The sequence below is a fragment of the Talpa occidentalis genome, unplaced genomic scaffold (genome assembly GCF_014898055.3).
Source record: "Talpa occidentalis isolate TD23 unplaced genomic scaffold, MPIMG_talOcc4v2.1 talOcc4.18, whole genome shotgun sequence".
Taxonomy (NCBI): Eukaryota; Metazoa; Chordata; class Mammalia; order Eulipotyphla; family Talpidae; genus Talpa; species Talpa occidentalis.
The window spans coordinates 895,438-912,773 of record NW_023601851.1 but is presented as its reverse complement, the minus strand read 5'-3'; the positions used below and the strand labels follow the sequence as shown (position 1 = coordinate 912,773).

At 36.1% G+C, this 17,336-nt stretch overlaps 1 protein-coding gene across 1 annotated transcript in view; it reads right to left on the bottom strand.

The window, feature by feature from the left end:
• Window positions 1-1,814: 1,814 nt before the first annotated feature.
• LOC119250807 (gamma-taxilin-like) overlaps window positions 1,815-17,336 on the bottom strand; it is a 17,083-nt gene continuing 1,561 nt past the window's right edge. The window contains exons 2-6 of the mRNA XM_054697752.1: window positions 10,151-10,270; window positions 9,348-9,422; window positions 6,295-6,387; window positions 5,026-5,121; window positions 1,815-4,070 (exon numbers count right to left, since the gene is read on the bottom strand). Of these exons, the coding sequence (XP_054553727.1) occupies window positions 3,756-4,070; window positions 5,026-5,121; window positions 6,295-6,387; window positions 9,348-9,422; window positions 10,151-10,270 (699 nt within the window). The 3' untranslated portion in view covers window positions 1,815-3,755. The remainder of the gene's footprint in view (window positions 4,071-5,025; window positions 5,122-6,294; window positions 6,388-9,347; window positions 9,423-10,150; window positions 10,271-17,336) is intronic.

Below are 17,336 nucleotides of genomic sequence, written 5' to 3'. Positions count from 1 at the left end.
CTTTTCTATGACAAAGAAAGCAAAAACCCATGCTGGAACAAGGACAATCTTCAATAAATGGTTTGTGAAAACTGGACAATTATCTCTCGGCATACACCAAAATCAAGTCAATATATATAAAAGATAGATTTAAGGCCACAATCATAAAATACATAGAATAAGCAAAACACCTCACAACGTAGGTTTCAGAGATGTCTTTGTGGATCCATGCCCAAAAGCAAGGAAAACAGAATATAAACAATTGGAACAAAATCAAAGTAAAACCATTCTGCAGGGCCTCCCTGGTGGCACAAGAGGTTAAACACAGCATCATGAAACCATCTATAGTCTCTGCAACACAAGTTCAATCCCTGGCCTGCCAGGGAGCAACTCACATAGCGCAGCAGACCTTGCCTGTCTCACCCACTGCTCCCCTCCCCACAGCTCCTCAGCAGTGTATTTCAGTCAGTCTGCCTGTTTTGTTCCCCACTCTGTCTCTGGTGAATGCTCTCACACCACACACCTGTGGCCAATACCCCAGTTCTTGTATGTATAAATGAATAAATCTTAAAAAAAAAAAAAGCTTTTTGCAAAGCTAAAGAAATTATCACTAAGCAAACACCACCGTACTAATGAGAGAAAATATTTGCACATCATACATCTGACACAGCGCTGATATCCATACCTACTTAGAATGCAACAGAAGAAAGGTCGAAAGTAATAAATAGGTACTTCCCTAAAGAATACATATGGATGGGCACCAGGCAAATGAAAAAATTCTCATTACCACTGATGGCTATAAAAATGCAAATCAAAATCACAGCACAGCATCTCCTCTCATCCCTAAGAATGACCCCTATCTAAAAAATCAGAAATTGTAGGTAATATATGTGTTAGGCAATATTTGGAAGAAAAAAGGACTTTTGTACAACATTGGTAGGAATGTGCACAGCACATTATGGAAACAGTATAGAATCTTCATAATATTAAAAATGAATCTACCATGTAAGTAATTCTATTCCTAAATATCTACCTGAGAAATACAAAAACCTTTAAGTGGGAGGAATTTCTGTGTTCACAGCAGCACTTTTAACAATAGTCAAGATATAGAAAGTGCCTTAGTGCCCTAAAACAAATAAGTGGATCAGAAAGATGTGGTACTTATACACAATACAATTTAGCCATAAAATGAAAAAATCTTGCCATTGTGACAACATATGGAACTGTAAGGGATTATACGTCACAGGATAATTCAGAAGGAGAAAGACAAATAGCAGAGGTTCTCACTTTCATGTGAAATATAGAGGAACAAAATGAAAGATGAGTTACTACCATATCAGTAACACATTCTAAATTTCTGACCGTAGAACTAGCATTGCCAGTGGGGAGGGAGTATGATAATCTGGGAGTACGATAATCTGTGGTGGAGGACTACTGTAGTCTGACAGAGGGTGTGGTAACACTTGAAGGTGGAGATCTAATACCTCTAAGTTACAAATGTAACTAAAAATAACTGAAATTGAGCCAACAGGAGAGAAACTCAGTCCTTGTATTTTTTTTAAAGCATTGCTAATAGTTACACTGTAAAAATTACCTACCTTAAAAGGAGGAAAAAGATAGTGCTAACATAACACTGGTTCAGTAAAAGGATTATTAGAGAGTTGTCTCTGCCACCACCACTTATTTCAATTGTTAACATTAAGTATGTTTTAGGACCCGAAGAATCGGTTATTTTTAACAATTATTTTTGCATTTGATTTCTATTATACATTAAGCACATTAAGTTACATTAAGTACAAAGAATACACAGAAGCTGTTATATTAATCATTAAGTATTTACTTAACCTTAACAGAGTAGATAAAAGCAGATTCACATTAGTGAGAGTACTACAAAATATATTTGAAAAGCAAGATTGCCTCATCAATTGTGTAACTTCATGAAAGATGTGAGCTGTAAAAATAAACCAATATTAATTTGTCACTGCATTCTTCATTCAGTTCTCTTTATTTACAGCATGGGTAGAGGTAGATATTTTGGTAACACCTGAGATTTGAACTGTGATAACCAAGTATAAGACATCCTTATACATAAAAAAATTATTAAATGTACCCCTATATACCTGACAATGAAATTGTTTGTTAAAGCTACCCTTTTGCTATATCTTGTAATAGATGGCCATTATAAACTCTAGAAAGCACTACAAAATGGCATACATATACAGTTTAAGTGACTGTGACATTTAAATTCTCCTAGGCAAATTAAATGTTGACAAACAATGGTCAGTATGTATTTAGGAATTGCTCAACTTCATAATTATAAAGCAGCCCTAGCCAAAATTGATATGGTTTGCCAGCTCTTGTTCCAGAATACAATAGATGTTAGGCTTGCTACAGAGTCACTGAAAAGGGGAACACTTTCACAGGTCTCTATTTTTGTTCCTCACTAAATAACCAGAGAAAAATTTCTGAAAGGTATGCTTCCTAAATAGAATCCAGATCTTTTTAACATATTATTCCACATGGTAATATTTTACATATATCATATATCCAAAAATAGCAGAATAAGTGCTGTTGGTTAACAGCACTTGTTTTTAGCTCAAGGCTTACCTGCTATAGAATACATGTCCCATAAGCAAGTGTAGTGAGTGACATAACATGATGAAACAATAATAGCTTACATGCAGTGAAATGTCTAGTGTACAAAATTTCAAATTAATTTAAATTATTATTAACTAAATTTAAGTGAATTTTGGGGAAAAGTACATTTCTGACTAGTTTTCAAAGTAGCAGTTGTACTATTTCATTCACTAGCTGCAAGAATTACTTTTAAGATTTGTTAGAAAGGCTGGTTTGGTTCTGCTATTTATGGCAAAATGTTGAAATAACTCTGAGAGATTTCATACAAATTTCTTTTTCTTTATCGCTTGGCCCCCTGATTATTATCACGACCAGTAGTGGAAGTTTGTAAGTATTTCATACTCTGGGCTCTTATGAGATAATTTTGAACATACTTTAGATCATAATTGTGAGAGAATTTAAACAAGAGTAAGCGTTAAAATAGTAAAGACAAAATAAGGAATGAAACTGAAAAGTTCAGAAATTCCCCCATTCTAAATGTAGAGATCTAAAACTTTTTTTGTTTTAAATATCTGTTCAAGTCTGTTTGTCCAGTGACTTCTCTGCATGTATTTTTTTCTTTACAAATGATACCTTCATACACATATTCTGTCACAACTTTGAGTCAAGACAGGTAGTCATCTCAATTTGTCAAGAAATGGAAACATTAGCAAAATCTAATTTAAACCAAATGTACCAAGCTTGTTTCATATTTCATATAAAGTTTTATTTTCACCTGGTATTTAAACAAACTAACCATCTTTGTATTTCCTCATTTTTATATTGATGGACTAGAAGTTTACTAAACTATAAGTTTTTATATCAAAGAACCATTAATTATGTTAAGTTTATGGAAGGACAAGAATAAAGCAGTGGACACAAACATACATTGAAACAGCAAGGCAATAACATGTACATTCCAATAAAGAGGCAAGTAAGGCATATGTGTAAAACAGCTACAGAAAATGTATACAATAAAACAATGCAGAACTGCTAAGCAGCTTCCTTTACCACAAGGTCAGTAGTTCCAAGAAAATACAAGATATAGTAGAAAAAGTATGAAAATTTGCATCTTAAAAGCAACAGAACTACTACAGAAAAATTACACACAAAATATATCTCTCAATCCAGTAATCATACTTCATCTTAGTCAACTGAAATCAGTGCCCCGAAGACACTGCATGAAAAGTATCTTTTGAATTGCTTTTCGTTTCATTTACTCCCTTAGACTCAACCTCTAGGCAGATTTGTCCACCTTTTTTAGAGTAAGTGTCTAACTCTTTCTGAAAAGCAAGGGCACTACACGGTTCTATCACAGCTGTTGCTAAATCTGCTGTGTTAATAGAGACCTGCTCTTTGAGGACTTCCACCTTCTCATTGAGCTCATTTCTTTCCATCTGTAAAGCTCTGCACAGCTTCTCTAGTCGTTCCAGCTTTATTTGAAAGGATTTGTAATCTTTATCACGGACAGTTTTCTGGGAGGGAGGAAGATACGGAAAGAGACAGGATATATGTAACCTTGTTAAATACAAATTAGGTTCATACATAAAAAATTAATCTGAGACACAGTGGAAATGACAATACTTGAACTGCATTTTGAAAAGTTATAATTATTCTGAGTTATATTTATTTCTTTAAAATCAACAAAATTCACTTCTTAACTTTATTTAAAGTATTATATTGACCTATTAAAGTTTTTGGAAATTCAGGATCATCACTTAAAATCATAGGAATAAAAATATATTGTTCTTGCTCATAAATTAATATAAGTTCTTGCTCATAAATTGATTTTTCGTCCTTTCTATTACTCTTGCGCTCTATCCTATCCTCTTAGATATTATAAACTAGTCCTGTGAAGTTTATGAAAATGAGAGTTCTATAACTGCAAATAGAATACCTTTCAACTTAAGTTAATATCCCTTACAAATAGTACCTTGTTGTCTTTCTAAAAATAAGATAGGGAAGCAATCAAGTTATACATTGGTACTCTCTCCAAAAGAAATTAATTAGAACATAGGATACTATGTATATTGTGAAGACTAGGTTCTCTCAAGTTGTGTATGGCTTTCTACCCTGCCCTGCAGCATTAACATAACAGTATCTGTTAGAAATGCAAACTCTGAGATCATTCCTCAGAGCAAAAGAATAAAAAATATCAGTTTTAACAATCAGCATATCAGTTTTAACAAGATTTAGTTTAAACTCAAGTTTGCAATAAGAAGCAAAATCTAGATTCATTGTAGCTGTCTATAACAAAACCTGAAGCTAGTTGGGAGAAGAAATCTAAATAAGTCACTCAAACAGCCTAGCCTTCTACAGGCAAAAGATCATTTAATCAACCCTGCAGTTACTTAGCAAATCTCTAGAAATTCCAATCTATCTTACCAACTCTTAAATTAGAGTTCACTATTAAATTCTATAAAAACTTACTTCTTCAGCCATTTGCAGAAGTACTTTATTATTATTTTCCCATTTGGTACGCCATATTACCATCTCTTTTTCCAGTTTTTTGATTTTCTTTGTCATCTGTGAATCAACACAAACACAAATTTAAATTCTAAGTTTAATTCTCAGATGCACATTTTAAAATGTTTCTCCCTTCTCTCATCACAGCACTTGTCTTGACCAGCTATATGTATCTTTTCCGCTCAGGGCAGGCCACTCTAAAATGTGCACTTTATTTAAATGGTTTACAGCCAAATTGTAGAACACAGGTTGCTTCTCCCCACAGTTCTGTAACATTACCAAGATTATCTGAGACATCATATTCTACATGGAGCTTGTAAATAAGATTGTGGAGAGCTAACGGAAATAAGTCAGAATTCTTACCAAAGTTAGCTCTCCCAGATCGCTCTATATGGCTGGCCAAGAGCTAAATTTAGAAAAGCAGAAAATACATATCTGATTATTAGTTATTATCTTTTTTATCTTTCTTTTATGAATCTAGAGAATCTTTTAAAAAAGGGGGAAAAAAGAAAGCTGATGAACTGTGGGTAACTGTAACCTACTCAAAAAGGAGGAACACAAGTGAGTCCTTATATTTTAAAACAGCTTTTTAAAACATAGTCCCTTTCCCTTATAGTTACTATCATTTCTTTCTTAGACTAAATTTGAGGGTAATTTTTTAAAATTTCTGTTAGACAACAATATCTCCTGCATAGGGGATACTGCTTATGTCCATGTTTATGTCATAAAAAGGCCATTCAAGTTGTGTTTCTCTTTGGACTAAAAAAAACAAGGGTAATTAGAAATCCCTCACTTTTAAGTTCCTTAACAAGATAGGCCAGAATTTGCTTAAAACAAAACTCAAAAATGCTTTTTAAACATTGCAGATCATCAACTTACTAAACCCTATTATAAATAATCAGAAATGGCTCAGTTGGAAGCTAATATTAGAGAACAAAATCATGTAAAATATCCCTTTATAAAACAGCTTATAGGAACTGAGGAGACATCAACCATCTGAAGTGATTTTTTAAAAAAAAATTCTGTTTCTAACAACAAACTATTTAATATAGAAATTCTTTTTAATAATTTAAGGATTTTGAATATCAATATTATTTATAATTTCAGGATAAAATGCCTAAAGGTCAGTGAAGGATTAAAAAAATAATAATCACTATCAAATTAGTATCATTCAAGTATTAGAATAACCTCATGTAGTTTTAGTAATAATATTTTATTTATCAAATGTAATACCTTTTCCATCTCCTGCCTGAAGGTTGTAAAGAGTTCATTGCTTTTTGCCATGGTAGCCTGGAATTCTTCAAACTTGTCCATATAAAGAGAAAGCTACAGAAAAAAGTATCAATTATCCTGAGTTCCTCATAGCAGTTTTAATTTCTCTATACGGTTAAATATAACATTAATTACTTATTAAAGTCAAAAAACAAATTTGTAAAGAAAGCAGAAATTCTTGAAACCTATTAAACTGCACTGAAGTTAGAAATTCTGGTGATTAAATCATTTTAAGCAGAAATATTCAAAATGTACAAATACAGCTCTATTTCACCAATTATAAAAAAATTAAAGCACAGAAGTGTAACTATTAATTTCATACAATTTATGTACCACCCTCTTTGTTCACATTTAAAAAACTGTTTTTGGAAAAAAGGCAGTTCCTTTAGAGTAGTACATGAATAGTTCTTGGCTTAGGTCAAGATTTTGTCTTTCCTTAACAAAGGCAAGAAAATTAAACAGAAGCCAAAGATGATTTGATTGGAGGAATAGAATTTAGTGGGAATACACTTAAAAAAAGGAGTAATTTAAAGTGCTGAAGTGCTGATTTTTGCTGTTAACTCCCATCCGCCCTAGTATTTTTAAATTTAGCTTGGAAAATAACACTAACACGATTATGTCAAAATTTAATGCAGAAAATGCAATCTCATTTTTCTTCATGTTAGAGATGAATTTCAAAAAGGGGTTGGGAGAAAGAATTCAGAGATGTGGTGGCTTACTAATATCAAGAATAGGTAAGTTTCATGTGCTAGTATCCAGAGATAAGTCTGAGGTTTGGCTGAATTACTTTATTTAGAGCAAGGAGAAATACTTTAAAGCCTATATAATATATTAGTAATACCATCAGGATGAGCAGAAATAGTGTTTTGTCCAAGAAAAGCAGAGAAAAATAAAAGATCATCAGAGGCCAAGAAATAGTGTGATGCCTATCTACTTTCACAACAACTATGTTAGGAATATTAAAGAGAAAGAAAGGATAGAATGGGTAAGAAAATGTGACAGAATGGGGCCAATCTACCTCTAGTTATCAGCAAGTGTGGCTATGTGTGGGAGGAAAAATGAATAAAAGTAAGATTACCAATGGTTTTAACTAGATGAGATGACTTTAAGAGGACAAACCACACCTGCAGAAAGGCAAGAACAAAGATAGGATGAACAGATGTTAATAGGCCAAGGAAAGAAGGCAGCAGATATAGCAGCCTATAAGGGGTACACAAACTGACAGTACCTGGAAAGAATGGCTGCAGGCTTGAAGTAGGGAACAACGAATGGCAGTGTTCAAAAAAATGAGTCCTCAGGTACTTAAGGAAACTGAGAATTCAAAGTAGCTTGGAAATGGTCCTCTCTAATGGAAAATGGAGCATCCCAGCAGATTGTCCCCAATGCAGACTGTCCCCAACTCAAAGTTCAATAATAACCCACATTAGATAGTAACTAGTAACCACCATCCCATTTGGACCTAAATGGCTATAGTTTTACAAGACAGTAAAACTACAATATCCTCAACAAATGCTGAAAACTGACAAAGGAATAGAACAGAATGAGAACAACATTAAAAGGAAAATCACATTTAAGGAACAAGGAAAGGAAGGCAACAGCAAGGGAATAATCATACTAATAATCAAATAAGACTTAAGACTGATGAAATCACATTAGCTATACTGGTTAAAAGTACAGTAGGATTAGGCTGGTCCATAAGCTTGGTTTTCTGCTGATTTATATTACAGAAATTACCACTGACTTCCATACTGAAGGACATAACCAGAGCCATTCCTTCTTGACACACATACATTCTCTTCTCCATTCTCTGAATACACAGGCTAATTAGAAAATTAGAAAAGTATTTCAATTTTCTAGAAGCATGCTAGAAGGATTACAAGTTACAGTGTAAAAGTTCAAAAGACTTCTGGTATTTGATTCTTCTTCAATTTTCACTGTAAATTAGGCTAGGTTTATTAGTGTTGTATGTTAAACAATGTTTCCAAAGACAAACAGGACTCAAAAAGGTTGTTAATGATGAATGTATTAATGTATATGACAATGTATTTCACAGCTAATTAAGAAATCTCTAACATTAAGTATTATATAATAAACATAAAAGGTAAAATTTTATCAACGCAAAATTCCAGTTCACTAAAGGAACATAAATTTTTTGCATAAATAACCCAACTATTCTCATTTATAAAAATTAAGTACGGGCCTCCCCTGGTGGCCCAGTGGTTGAGTGCAGCGTTGTGAAGCTGTCTACAGCCTCTGCAGCACAGGTTCGACCCTGGCCAGCTGGGCGAGGGTCCCACATGGTGTGGCAGACCTCTCCTGTCTTGCCCACTGCTTCCCTCAGCAGTGAATTTCTTCAGTTTGCCTGTTCTGTTTTCCACTCTGTCTCTGGTGAATCCTTTCACCCTCCCGTGAATCTGGCTGTACTCCGGTTCTTGCATAAATAAATAATAAATAAATAAATAAATAAATAAATAAATAAATAAATAAATAAATAAATAAATCTTTAAAAAAATTAAGTAGGTATTAAACTTTCAGAGACAGGAGGTATGATATATTCTGCTTTTTAAGTACTAATAATAGCATGTACTTCATTTCATATACTGCAATTAAATAAGATTAAAATAGACAACAAAAAGACATCTGAATTGATTAAGAAAAAAGAACCTCAATTCTTTTGGAAAAAAGGTAAACTTAATTAGAAGCTGACTTGTAAAACATATTATGTTTTTTTCAAACTCCGTGTAGAGCATAATATGCATCTCTTCCCTGTTCCATTTTCCTTACAGTACAAAATTCAAAATGGTAGAGACACTGAAGATAAGTTGACTAGTCTCCTGTATCATTCTGAAATTGATGGGTTTCTTGGGACATAGGATTAACAGAGTTAAAGTCTATTAAAGACCTAGTCAATCTTTAAAAAAAGGAAACACTGAAGACAAAAGACCTATTCTCCCGAAGTTCTGCAGCACACAAGGAGATGTATAAATTCTAATTAAAATCTGTTGTAAAGTTACCTGCTGTTTTAATTGCACTTCTTGCTGTTTCATTTCTTCATATTTTTGCCTTGATTCTGTTGCTTCTTTTAATAACTTGAAAATAAAAAATATTCTGCAAATTACTGAAAGGAATTATACACACGCCTGAAATACCACATTACCAGATATTTAGGGTTAGTGTTTCCTCTATTTATCTAATGAGAAGTACTAGTCAATGCTTAAGTCTGGGTTTCAAGAAATAAATTTTTCACATTGTGGAGTTTAGTGCAAGTCAACAGTGGTATGCATTACACCACCAAGGAGTAATTTCCATCTCTAACTCCCATCTCTAATTTCCTCTTATTACATCAATAACCAAGTACTTCTTTGATCTGTACCACTTGTTAACACTTAGGAATTTAAGAATATTCGTTTAGCTGTATAAGGAGGAAAAATACACGAAAGGTATTTATATAAGATTGGGATTAAATTTGGGAATAAAGATTGGGATTATATAAGATTGGGATTAAATTTGGGATTAAATTGGTTTGTCTAAGGTTAAAAAAAGGTCAAGTGTCTACACTTAAAAACAGAAAACAGGGCTAGGGATCTTGACATTCATTACCTGGGTGGTATGCTTGTCTATTTTTATGTTACTTATTAAGAGAAAAAGAAGAGAATGCAAAGACCTATGTTGGTAGATTTGATGCAAAATTTAAATGCTTCAAGGTCTCAAGGCCTAACTTGCAAAATAACTAGAACATTTACTGAACATAGTAATCAAATGTTTTAAATTGGGTTACATTCTGGCAATGCTATTTTTTTTAAGAAAAAAAACTTACAAATTCTCTCTCTCTCTGATGCTTTTCATCAGCTTCTTTTATCAGCTGTGTTGTCTGCTGAAGCTTGGCATCCACAAGCTGCTGTTGCAGTTCCTTATGCTTGAATACTTTATCAATATGCTATGGGAAAAATATTATTTCATCACTTAATGAAAAAGGGTAAACACTGATGAACGTACATAACTTACAATTAGATAATTATATTAAATCCTGATGCAAAAAATTTTATGATTCAAAGCAAACAAGACTTGTAAGCAATATGACTTAATATATATGTTCTGCAAATTTGCTATGATAGTAGCAAAGTAGATTGTCATTCTTAAAAATAACAAAATTTAGGACCTCCCTGGTGGCACAAGGGGTTAAGGCACTACCTATGAAGTTAGCTGCAGCCACTGCAGAACAAGTTGATGCCTGGCCAGGGAGCTACCCACATGGCACAGTAGACCTCCCCTGACTCGCCCGCTACTCCCCTCAGCAGTGCATTTCAGTAGATCCACCTGTTCTGCTGCCCACTCTGTCTCTGGTGAAGCCTCTCACCTCCCCCCACACCTTTGGCCTGTACCCCAGTTCTTATATGCATAAATACATAAATCTTTAAAAATAAAACACAAAAACCAGTAACAAAATTTAATGACTCCTTTTAAGAAAATTAAGGCTTCATAAAAATAAATCTAAAAAATAGTAAATTTAGTATATTATACTATACATCCAAAAAATGTTTCTTCAATAAATATATGCAGGAACAAAAAAGAAGTATATATAGTAAAGACCTGATATATAGCCAATGAAGTGCCTAAAACTCTGGATCTGATTCAAATAATCTTTAAAAAGATGGGAACAAGGGGGCGGAGCAACATGGCGGCGAGGAGACGCTGCCAGTAAGATCTCCCATTAAAAAAAGTGAATAGGGAGGAAAAGCGGCAGGTCCCAGTGAGAACCGGGACACGGAAGATAAACGGGTGACTCCAGCAAACTACCCGAAGAAGAAAGTGGCCATAAAAGAGGACTAGAAGGGAGGGAAGCGCAGAACCCTGCTCCCCTCCCCCGCCCACAGAGGCGGCACTCTCCGACCGGCAGAGAGGAGGGAAACAACACACTAAAACGACCAACAAGAGGAAACGACGCAGCAAGCGGGACTGTGAGTGGAAAGGAACTATTGCAGCCACCACACCCCGTGAACGGGAGCTGAGGCGAACCCTGCAGGATTCGCCGCGGCGGTGAGCGAACGGCTCCAGGCGCCATTAGAGAAGAACAAAGACCCCGGGAGACGCGCACACAGCCCGGGCTGCCGGTAAGCTGGCGCGGAAAAGTGGCGCGCTCGGCGCGCTTGAAAAGCAAGTGCAGACCGGGATCGCTGCTGCCCAGGTCCCCGCGCCTGCGACCTAGGCTTGCGGGGAGACGACCTAGGCTTGCGGGGAGACGACCTAGGCTTGCGGGAGACGCGCAGAGGTCCTCACGGAGGTGAAGGTCCCTCCCTGAGTAAGCAGAAACCAGGCGCCCAGGCACGGGAGCGGTGCAAAAGGCGCCATTCCCGCGCCACTGAACTGGGCTACAGCCCGCATCCTGGAACTGAGGGCTTTGAACTGAGACCCGGGGCACGAAAATTCGGGGTGTGGGGCACAAGGCAGACACAGCACCCCAAAGCTGTTGAGGTGTACCCTACCATTCCCGCTCTGTTCCCTGTCCCACGGAGTGGGGGGAGGCGAAAAACAGCCCCCCAAGGACAATAGGAGAGATCTCTGGCGCCACCTAGCGACCAGGAAAAAAAAGTCACTAACACCCCATAAAACAGGAAATTTCTTAAGACTGCTTGAAAAGGGCAGAAGGCTTCTGGAGGACCAGTGGCCAGCCGGGAAGTTATTCCACGCCAGGCCCCTTCCGACCAGCAGTCTGAGCCCACAGAGGGAGCAGGCACCCACGTCCGGGGCAGACCGGGTGCGCAGAAGAGTGTGCCTGAAACTGGAGGCGCAGGGACTGCATCCCGCTTCGCCATTTTAGAACAGGGACATTTCTTAAGTAAAAACTGCCTAAAAACAGCAGAAAGCTCCCCCAGAAGACAGAGATGGCTCCTGGAAGAGCCAGAGGGGAGCGGAGAAGTTCACCCAAGATATCAGTCAGCCTGAGCAACACAGTGTCCCAATGCATACGACAAATTAGAAAACAGACAGTAGGGAGTAGAAGAACCACACGCAACCTAACAACTCCTCAGGAAAGAAGCACACCACAAAAAGAAAACCACTCCCCAGATTGCAACGACAGCAACTTGGAAGAACTTCTGAGCCTTCCAGAAAGAGAATTTAAAATTGCCATGATTAAAAAAGTGATAGATCAGAAGAAGGAAATTGAGTCCCTAAAGAGGAAAACAATGGTCAGAAGAATGAAATTGAGTCCTAAAGAGGGAAGTAAAAGAAATGCAGGAGATCAAAGAATTAATGGAGGAACTAAAGAACTCTGGGAAAAGCAATGAAAGCAGAATAGATGAAATGGAAGAACGAATAAGTTCTCTTGAAGACACAGAAATAAAAAGAACCAAAACAGAAAAGGAAAGAGAAGTACGAAGGAAAAAGAATGAAGAAAGACTTCGGGAACTATCTGACTCCATGAGGAAAGGAAATATAAGAGTTATAGGAATTCCAGAAGGAGAGGAGAGAGATGTAGGAACAGAGAAAATATTCCAGGAGACAATTGAAGAGAACTTCCCAAATGCGAAGAAGGAGCTGAAAATTGACATACAAGAAGCAAGAAGAACACCAAACTTCCACGACGAAAGGAAAAACACAGCAAGACACATAATAGTAAAGCTCCCAAGAATCCAGGACAAGGAAAAAATAATGAAGCTGACAAGAGGGAAGAAACAGATAACATTCAAAGGAAAACCAATCAGGCTGACATCAGACTTCTCTGAAGAAACACTACGGGCAAGGAGAGAGTGGAGGGACATAGTCCAAGACTCCAAGAAAACAGATGCCAACCAAGAATACTCTATCCCGCAAAGCTCTCTTTCCTCCATGAAGAAAATATGGACCTTCCCAGACAAAGAGAAACTCCGGAATTTCATTACGACTAAACCCCCACTCCAAAAATACTACAAGGAATCCTAAAGCCAGAACCTCAGAGGGACGAATAACAACGAAAGAAGAAAAAAAAAAAAAAAAAGTTATTAAAAAAAAAAAAAAAAAAAACAAAAGAAAAAAAAACATAATGGCAAATACAGATGCTAACATATCAATATTAACTCTAAATGTAAATGGACTAAACTCTCAATAAAAAGACACAGAGTTGCAGCCTGGATTAAGAAAGAAAAACCAACCTTTTGCTGTCTCCAGGAAACACATTTAGCTACAAAAGATAAAAATAGGCTCAAAGTCAAAGGATGGAAAAACAATCCTACAAGCAAATGGGCAAAAAAGAAAGCAGGAACAGCTATACTTATATCAGATAAAACAGACTTCAAACTCAAAAAAATAAAAAGAGACCCAATGGTCACTACATTATGATTAAGGGGACAATACTTCAAGAAGAAATAACACTCATTAACATATACTCACCAAACGAAAGAGCACCAAAATATATCAGACAACTGTTGTCCTCTCTGAAAACAGACATCAGAGAAAACACATACGTAGTGGGAGACTTCAACACACCACTATCAACAATGGATAGATCAACAAGACAAAAATAAGTAAAGAAACTAAAGCTCTAAATAAGGACCTAGAGCATTTGGGCTTAACAGACATCTATAGAACACTAAACCCAAAAAAAACGGAGTACACATTTTTCTCAAGCGCACACGGATCATTCTCCAGGATGGATCACATACTGGGGCATAAGACAAACATCAACAGATACACCAAGATTGAAATCATACCAACCCTTTTCTGACCACGAAGGCATCAAACTAGAAATAAATCATAAAAAGAAGGCAAGGAACTATCCTACCTCATGGAGATTAAAAGCCACACTACTGGAAGACCACTGGACTAACGAGGAGATCAAAGAAGAAATTAAAAATTCTTTGAATTGAATGACAAGGAGGACACCAATATCCTAAATGTATGGGATGCAGCAAAAGCAGTAATAAGAGGGAAATATATAGCAATAGAAGCTCACATCAAAAAACAAGAAAGAACTCAAAGAAACAACCTAATCTCGAAGCTCAAAGATCTAGAAAAGAACAACAAAAAAACCCCAAAACCAGTAGAAGAAAAGAAATAATAAAAACCAAAGCAGAAATAAATGAAATTGAAACTAAAAAAACAATCCAAAAGATCAATGAAACCAAGAGCTGGTTCTTTGAAAAAATCAATAAAATAGACAAACCCAGGCTCACAAAGGAAAAAAGGGAGAAAGCACAAATACACAGGATCATCAATGAAAGAGGAGAAATCACAACGGACACAGCAGAAATCAAAAGAATAATCAGTAACTACTATGAACAGTTATATGGAAACAAGTTCAACAATCTAGAGGAGATGGAAAATTCCTACAACTCTACAATCACCCAAAGCTAGATAAAGAAGAAATAGAACACCTAAACAGACCAATTACAAGCAGCGAAATTGAAATGGTAATCAAAAACCTCCCAAAAACAAAAGCCCAGGACCTGATGGATTTACAAATGAATTCTACCAAACATTCAGAGACGAATTAGTGCCTATCCTTCACAAACTCTTCCAAAAAATTGAGAAGGAAGGGACAATACCAAACACGTTCTATGAAGCCAATATTACACTAATACCAAAACCGAATAAGGACAACACAAAAAAGGAAAACTATAGGCCAATCTCCCTAATGAACACTGATGCAAAAATCCTCAATAAAATTTTAGCTATCAGAATCCAACAATGTATCCATAAGATAATTCACCACGACCAAGCTGGATTCATTCCAGGGGCACAAGGATGGTTTAACATCCGAAAATCAATCAACGTTATCCAACACATCAACAAAAAGAAATATAAAAACCATATGATAATATCAATAGATGCTGAGAAAGCTTTCGACAAAGTGCAACACCCATTCATGATAAAAGCCCTTGAAATTCTTGGGATACAAGGAACATACCTCAACATCATAAAGGCCATCTATGTCAAGCCAACAGCCAGTATCATTCTCAATGGTGAAAAGCTGAAAGCAATTCCATTAAGATCTGGAACAAGACAAGGATGTCCACTCTCACCACTGCTTTTCAATATAATACTGGAAGTCCTAGCCAGAGCAATAAGACGAGAGAAAGACATCCAAGGAATCCAAATAGGAAAAGAAGAAGTCAAACTATCACTATTTGCAGATGATATGATAATATACATAGAGAACCCCAAAATCTCCACAGAAAAACTAATTCAACTCATCAATCAATTCAGTAAAGTGGCAGGATACAAAATCAACACGCAAAAGTCAGTAGCCTTCCTATACACAAACAATAAATCTGAAGAAGAAGAAATCAAAAAAACCACCCTTTTATTATCGAAACAAAAAAAATCAAATATTTGGGAATAAATCTAACAAAAGAGGTAAAGGACCTATACAAAGAAAACTATAAAACACTGTTAAAAGAAATAGAAGAAGACACAAAGAAATGGAAAGACATCCCCTGCTCATGGATTGGAAGAATAAACATTATTAAAATGGCCATTCTACCAAAAGCAATATACAGATTCAATGCTATTCCAATCAAAATCTCAATGGCATTCTTCAAAGAAATAGAACAATTATTGATGAAATTCATATGGAATCACCAAAAAACCCCGAATAGCCAAAGCTCTACTGAAAAAAAAAGAAGGAAATGGAGGCATCACACTCCCAGACTTCAAACTATACTACAAAGCCATAATCATCAAAACTGCATGGTATTGGAACAAGAACAGACATACAGACCAATGGAATCGAATAGAAAATCCAGAAATAAACCCACAGATTTATGGTCAACTAATCTTTGACAAAGAGCAAAGACTATGCATTGGAGCAAAGAAAGTTTGTTCAATAAATGGTGCTGGAAAACGGGTCGCTACATGCAAAAGAATGAAGCTTGACCACTACCTCACACCATACACAAAAATCAACTCAAAATGGATTAAAGAACTAGACATAAGACCTGAAACCATAAAATACATAGAAGGAAATATAGGCAAAACACTACGTGATTTGCACATCAAAGACATCTTTACAGACACATCACCCAAAGCAGTGATAGTGAAGACAAAGATAAACAGCTGGGACTACATCAAATTAAAGAGTTCTGCACAGCAAAAGAGACAATAACAAAAAACAAAGAGAACCCCACCAACTGGGAGAACATTTTTGCACCCAACACTAATGATAAAGGACTGATCACAAAAATCTGCAAAGAGCTGATGAGACTCAGCAACAACAAAGAAAATAATCCAGTCAAAAAATGGGCAGAAGAGCTAAAAGAAACTTCTCTGAAGAGGAAATGCAAATGGCCAACAGACATATGAAAAAATGTTCAACATCACTTGTCATCAGGGAAATGCAAATCAAAACTACCATGAGAACCATCTCACACCAGTGAGAATGGCAATATTAAAAAACTAGCAACAACAAATGTTGGCGAGGATGTGGAGAAAAAGGAACTCTTCTGCACTGTTGGTGGGAGTGCAAACTGGTCCAACCACTATGGAGAGCTGTGTGGAGATTTCTGGACCTACTAAACATAGAGCTTCCATATGATCCAGCAATTCCACTCCTAGGTATTACCCCAAGGACACAGAAACATCAATTCCAAAGAGCACCTGCACCCCTATTTTTATAGCAGCACTGTTTACAATAGCTAAGCTTGGAAACAACCCAAATGCCCAAAAATAGATGACTGGATCAAGAAGATGTGGTACATATATACCATGGAATATTACTCAGCATTCAAAAAAGATAAACAATGCAATTTGCAGCAACATGGATGGCGCTGGAAGGGATCATGCTCAGTGAAATAAGCCAGAAAGAAAGATACCGGATGGTCTCACCTCATAGCAGGAATCTAGAAAATTAAATAAGGGACCAGGAAAATGAATATAAGAAAGTGAAAATCAAAATCAACAAAAAAACTATGAACCAGAGACACTTTTTGGGGGTGGGGGGCGGGAGGGAAGGATTGGGGTCAGAATGGGCGTTTGCAATGTATTGGGGGAATATTAAAAATAAAATTTAATATTAAAAAAAAAAATGG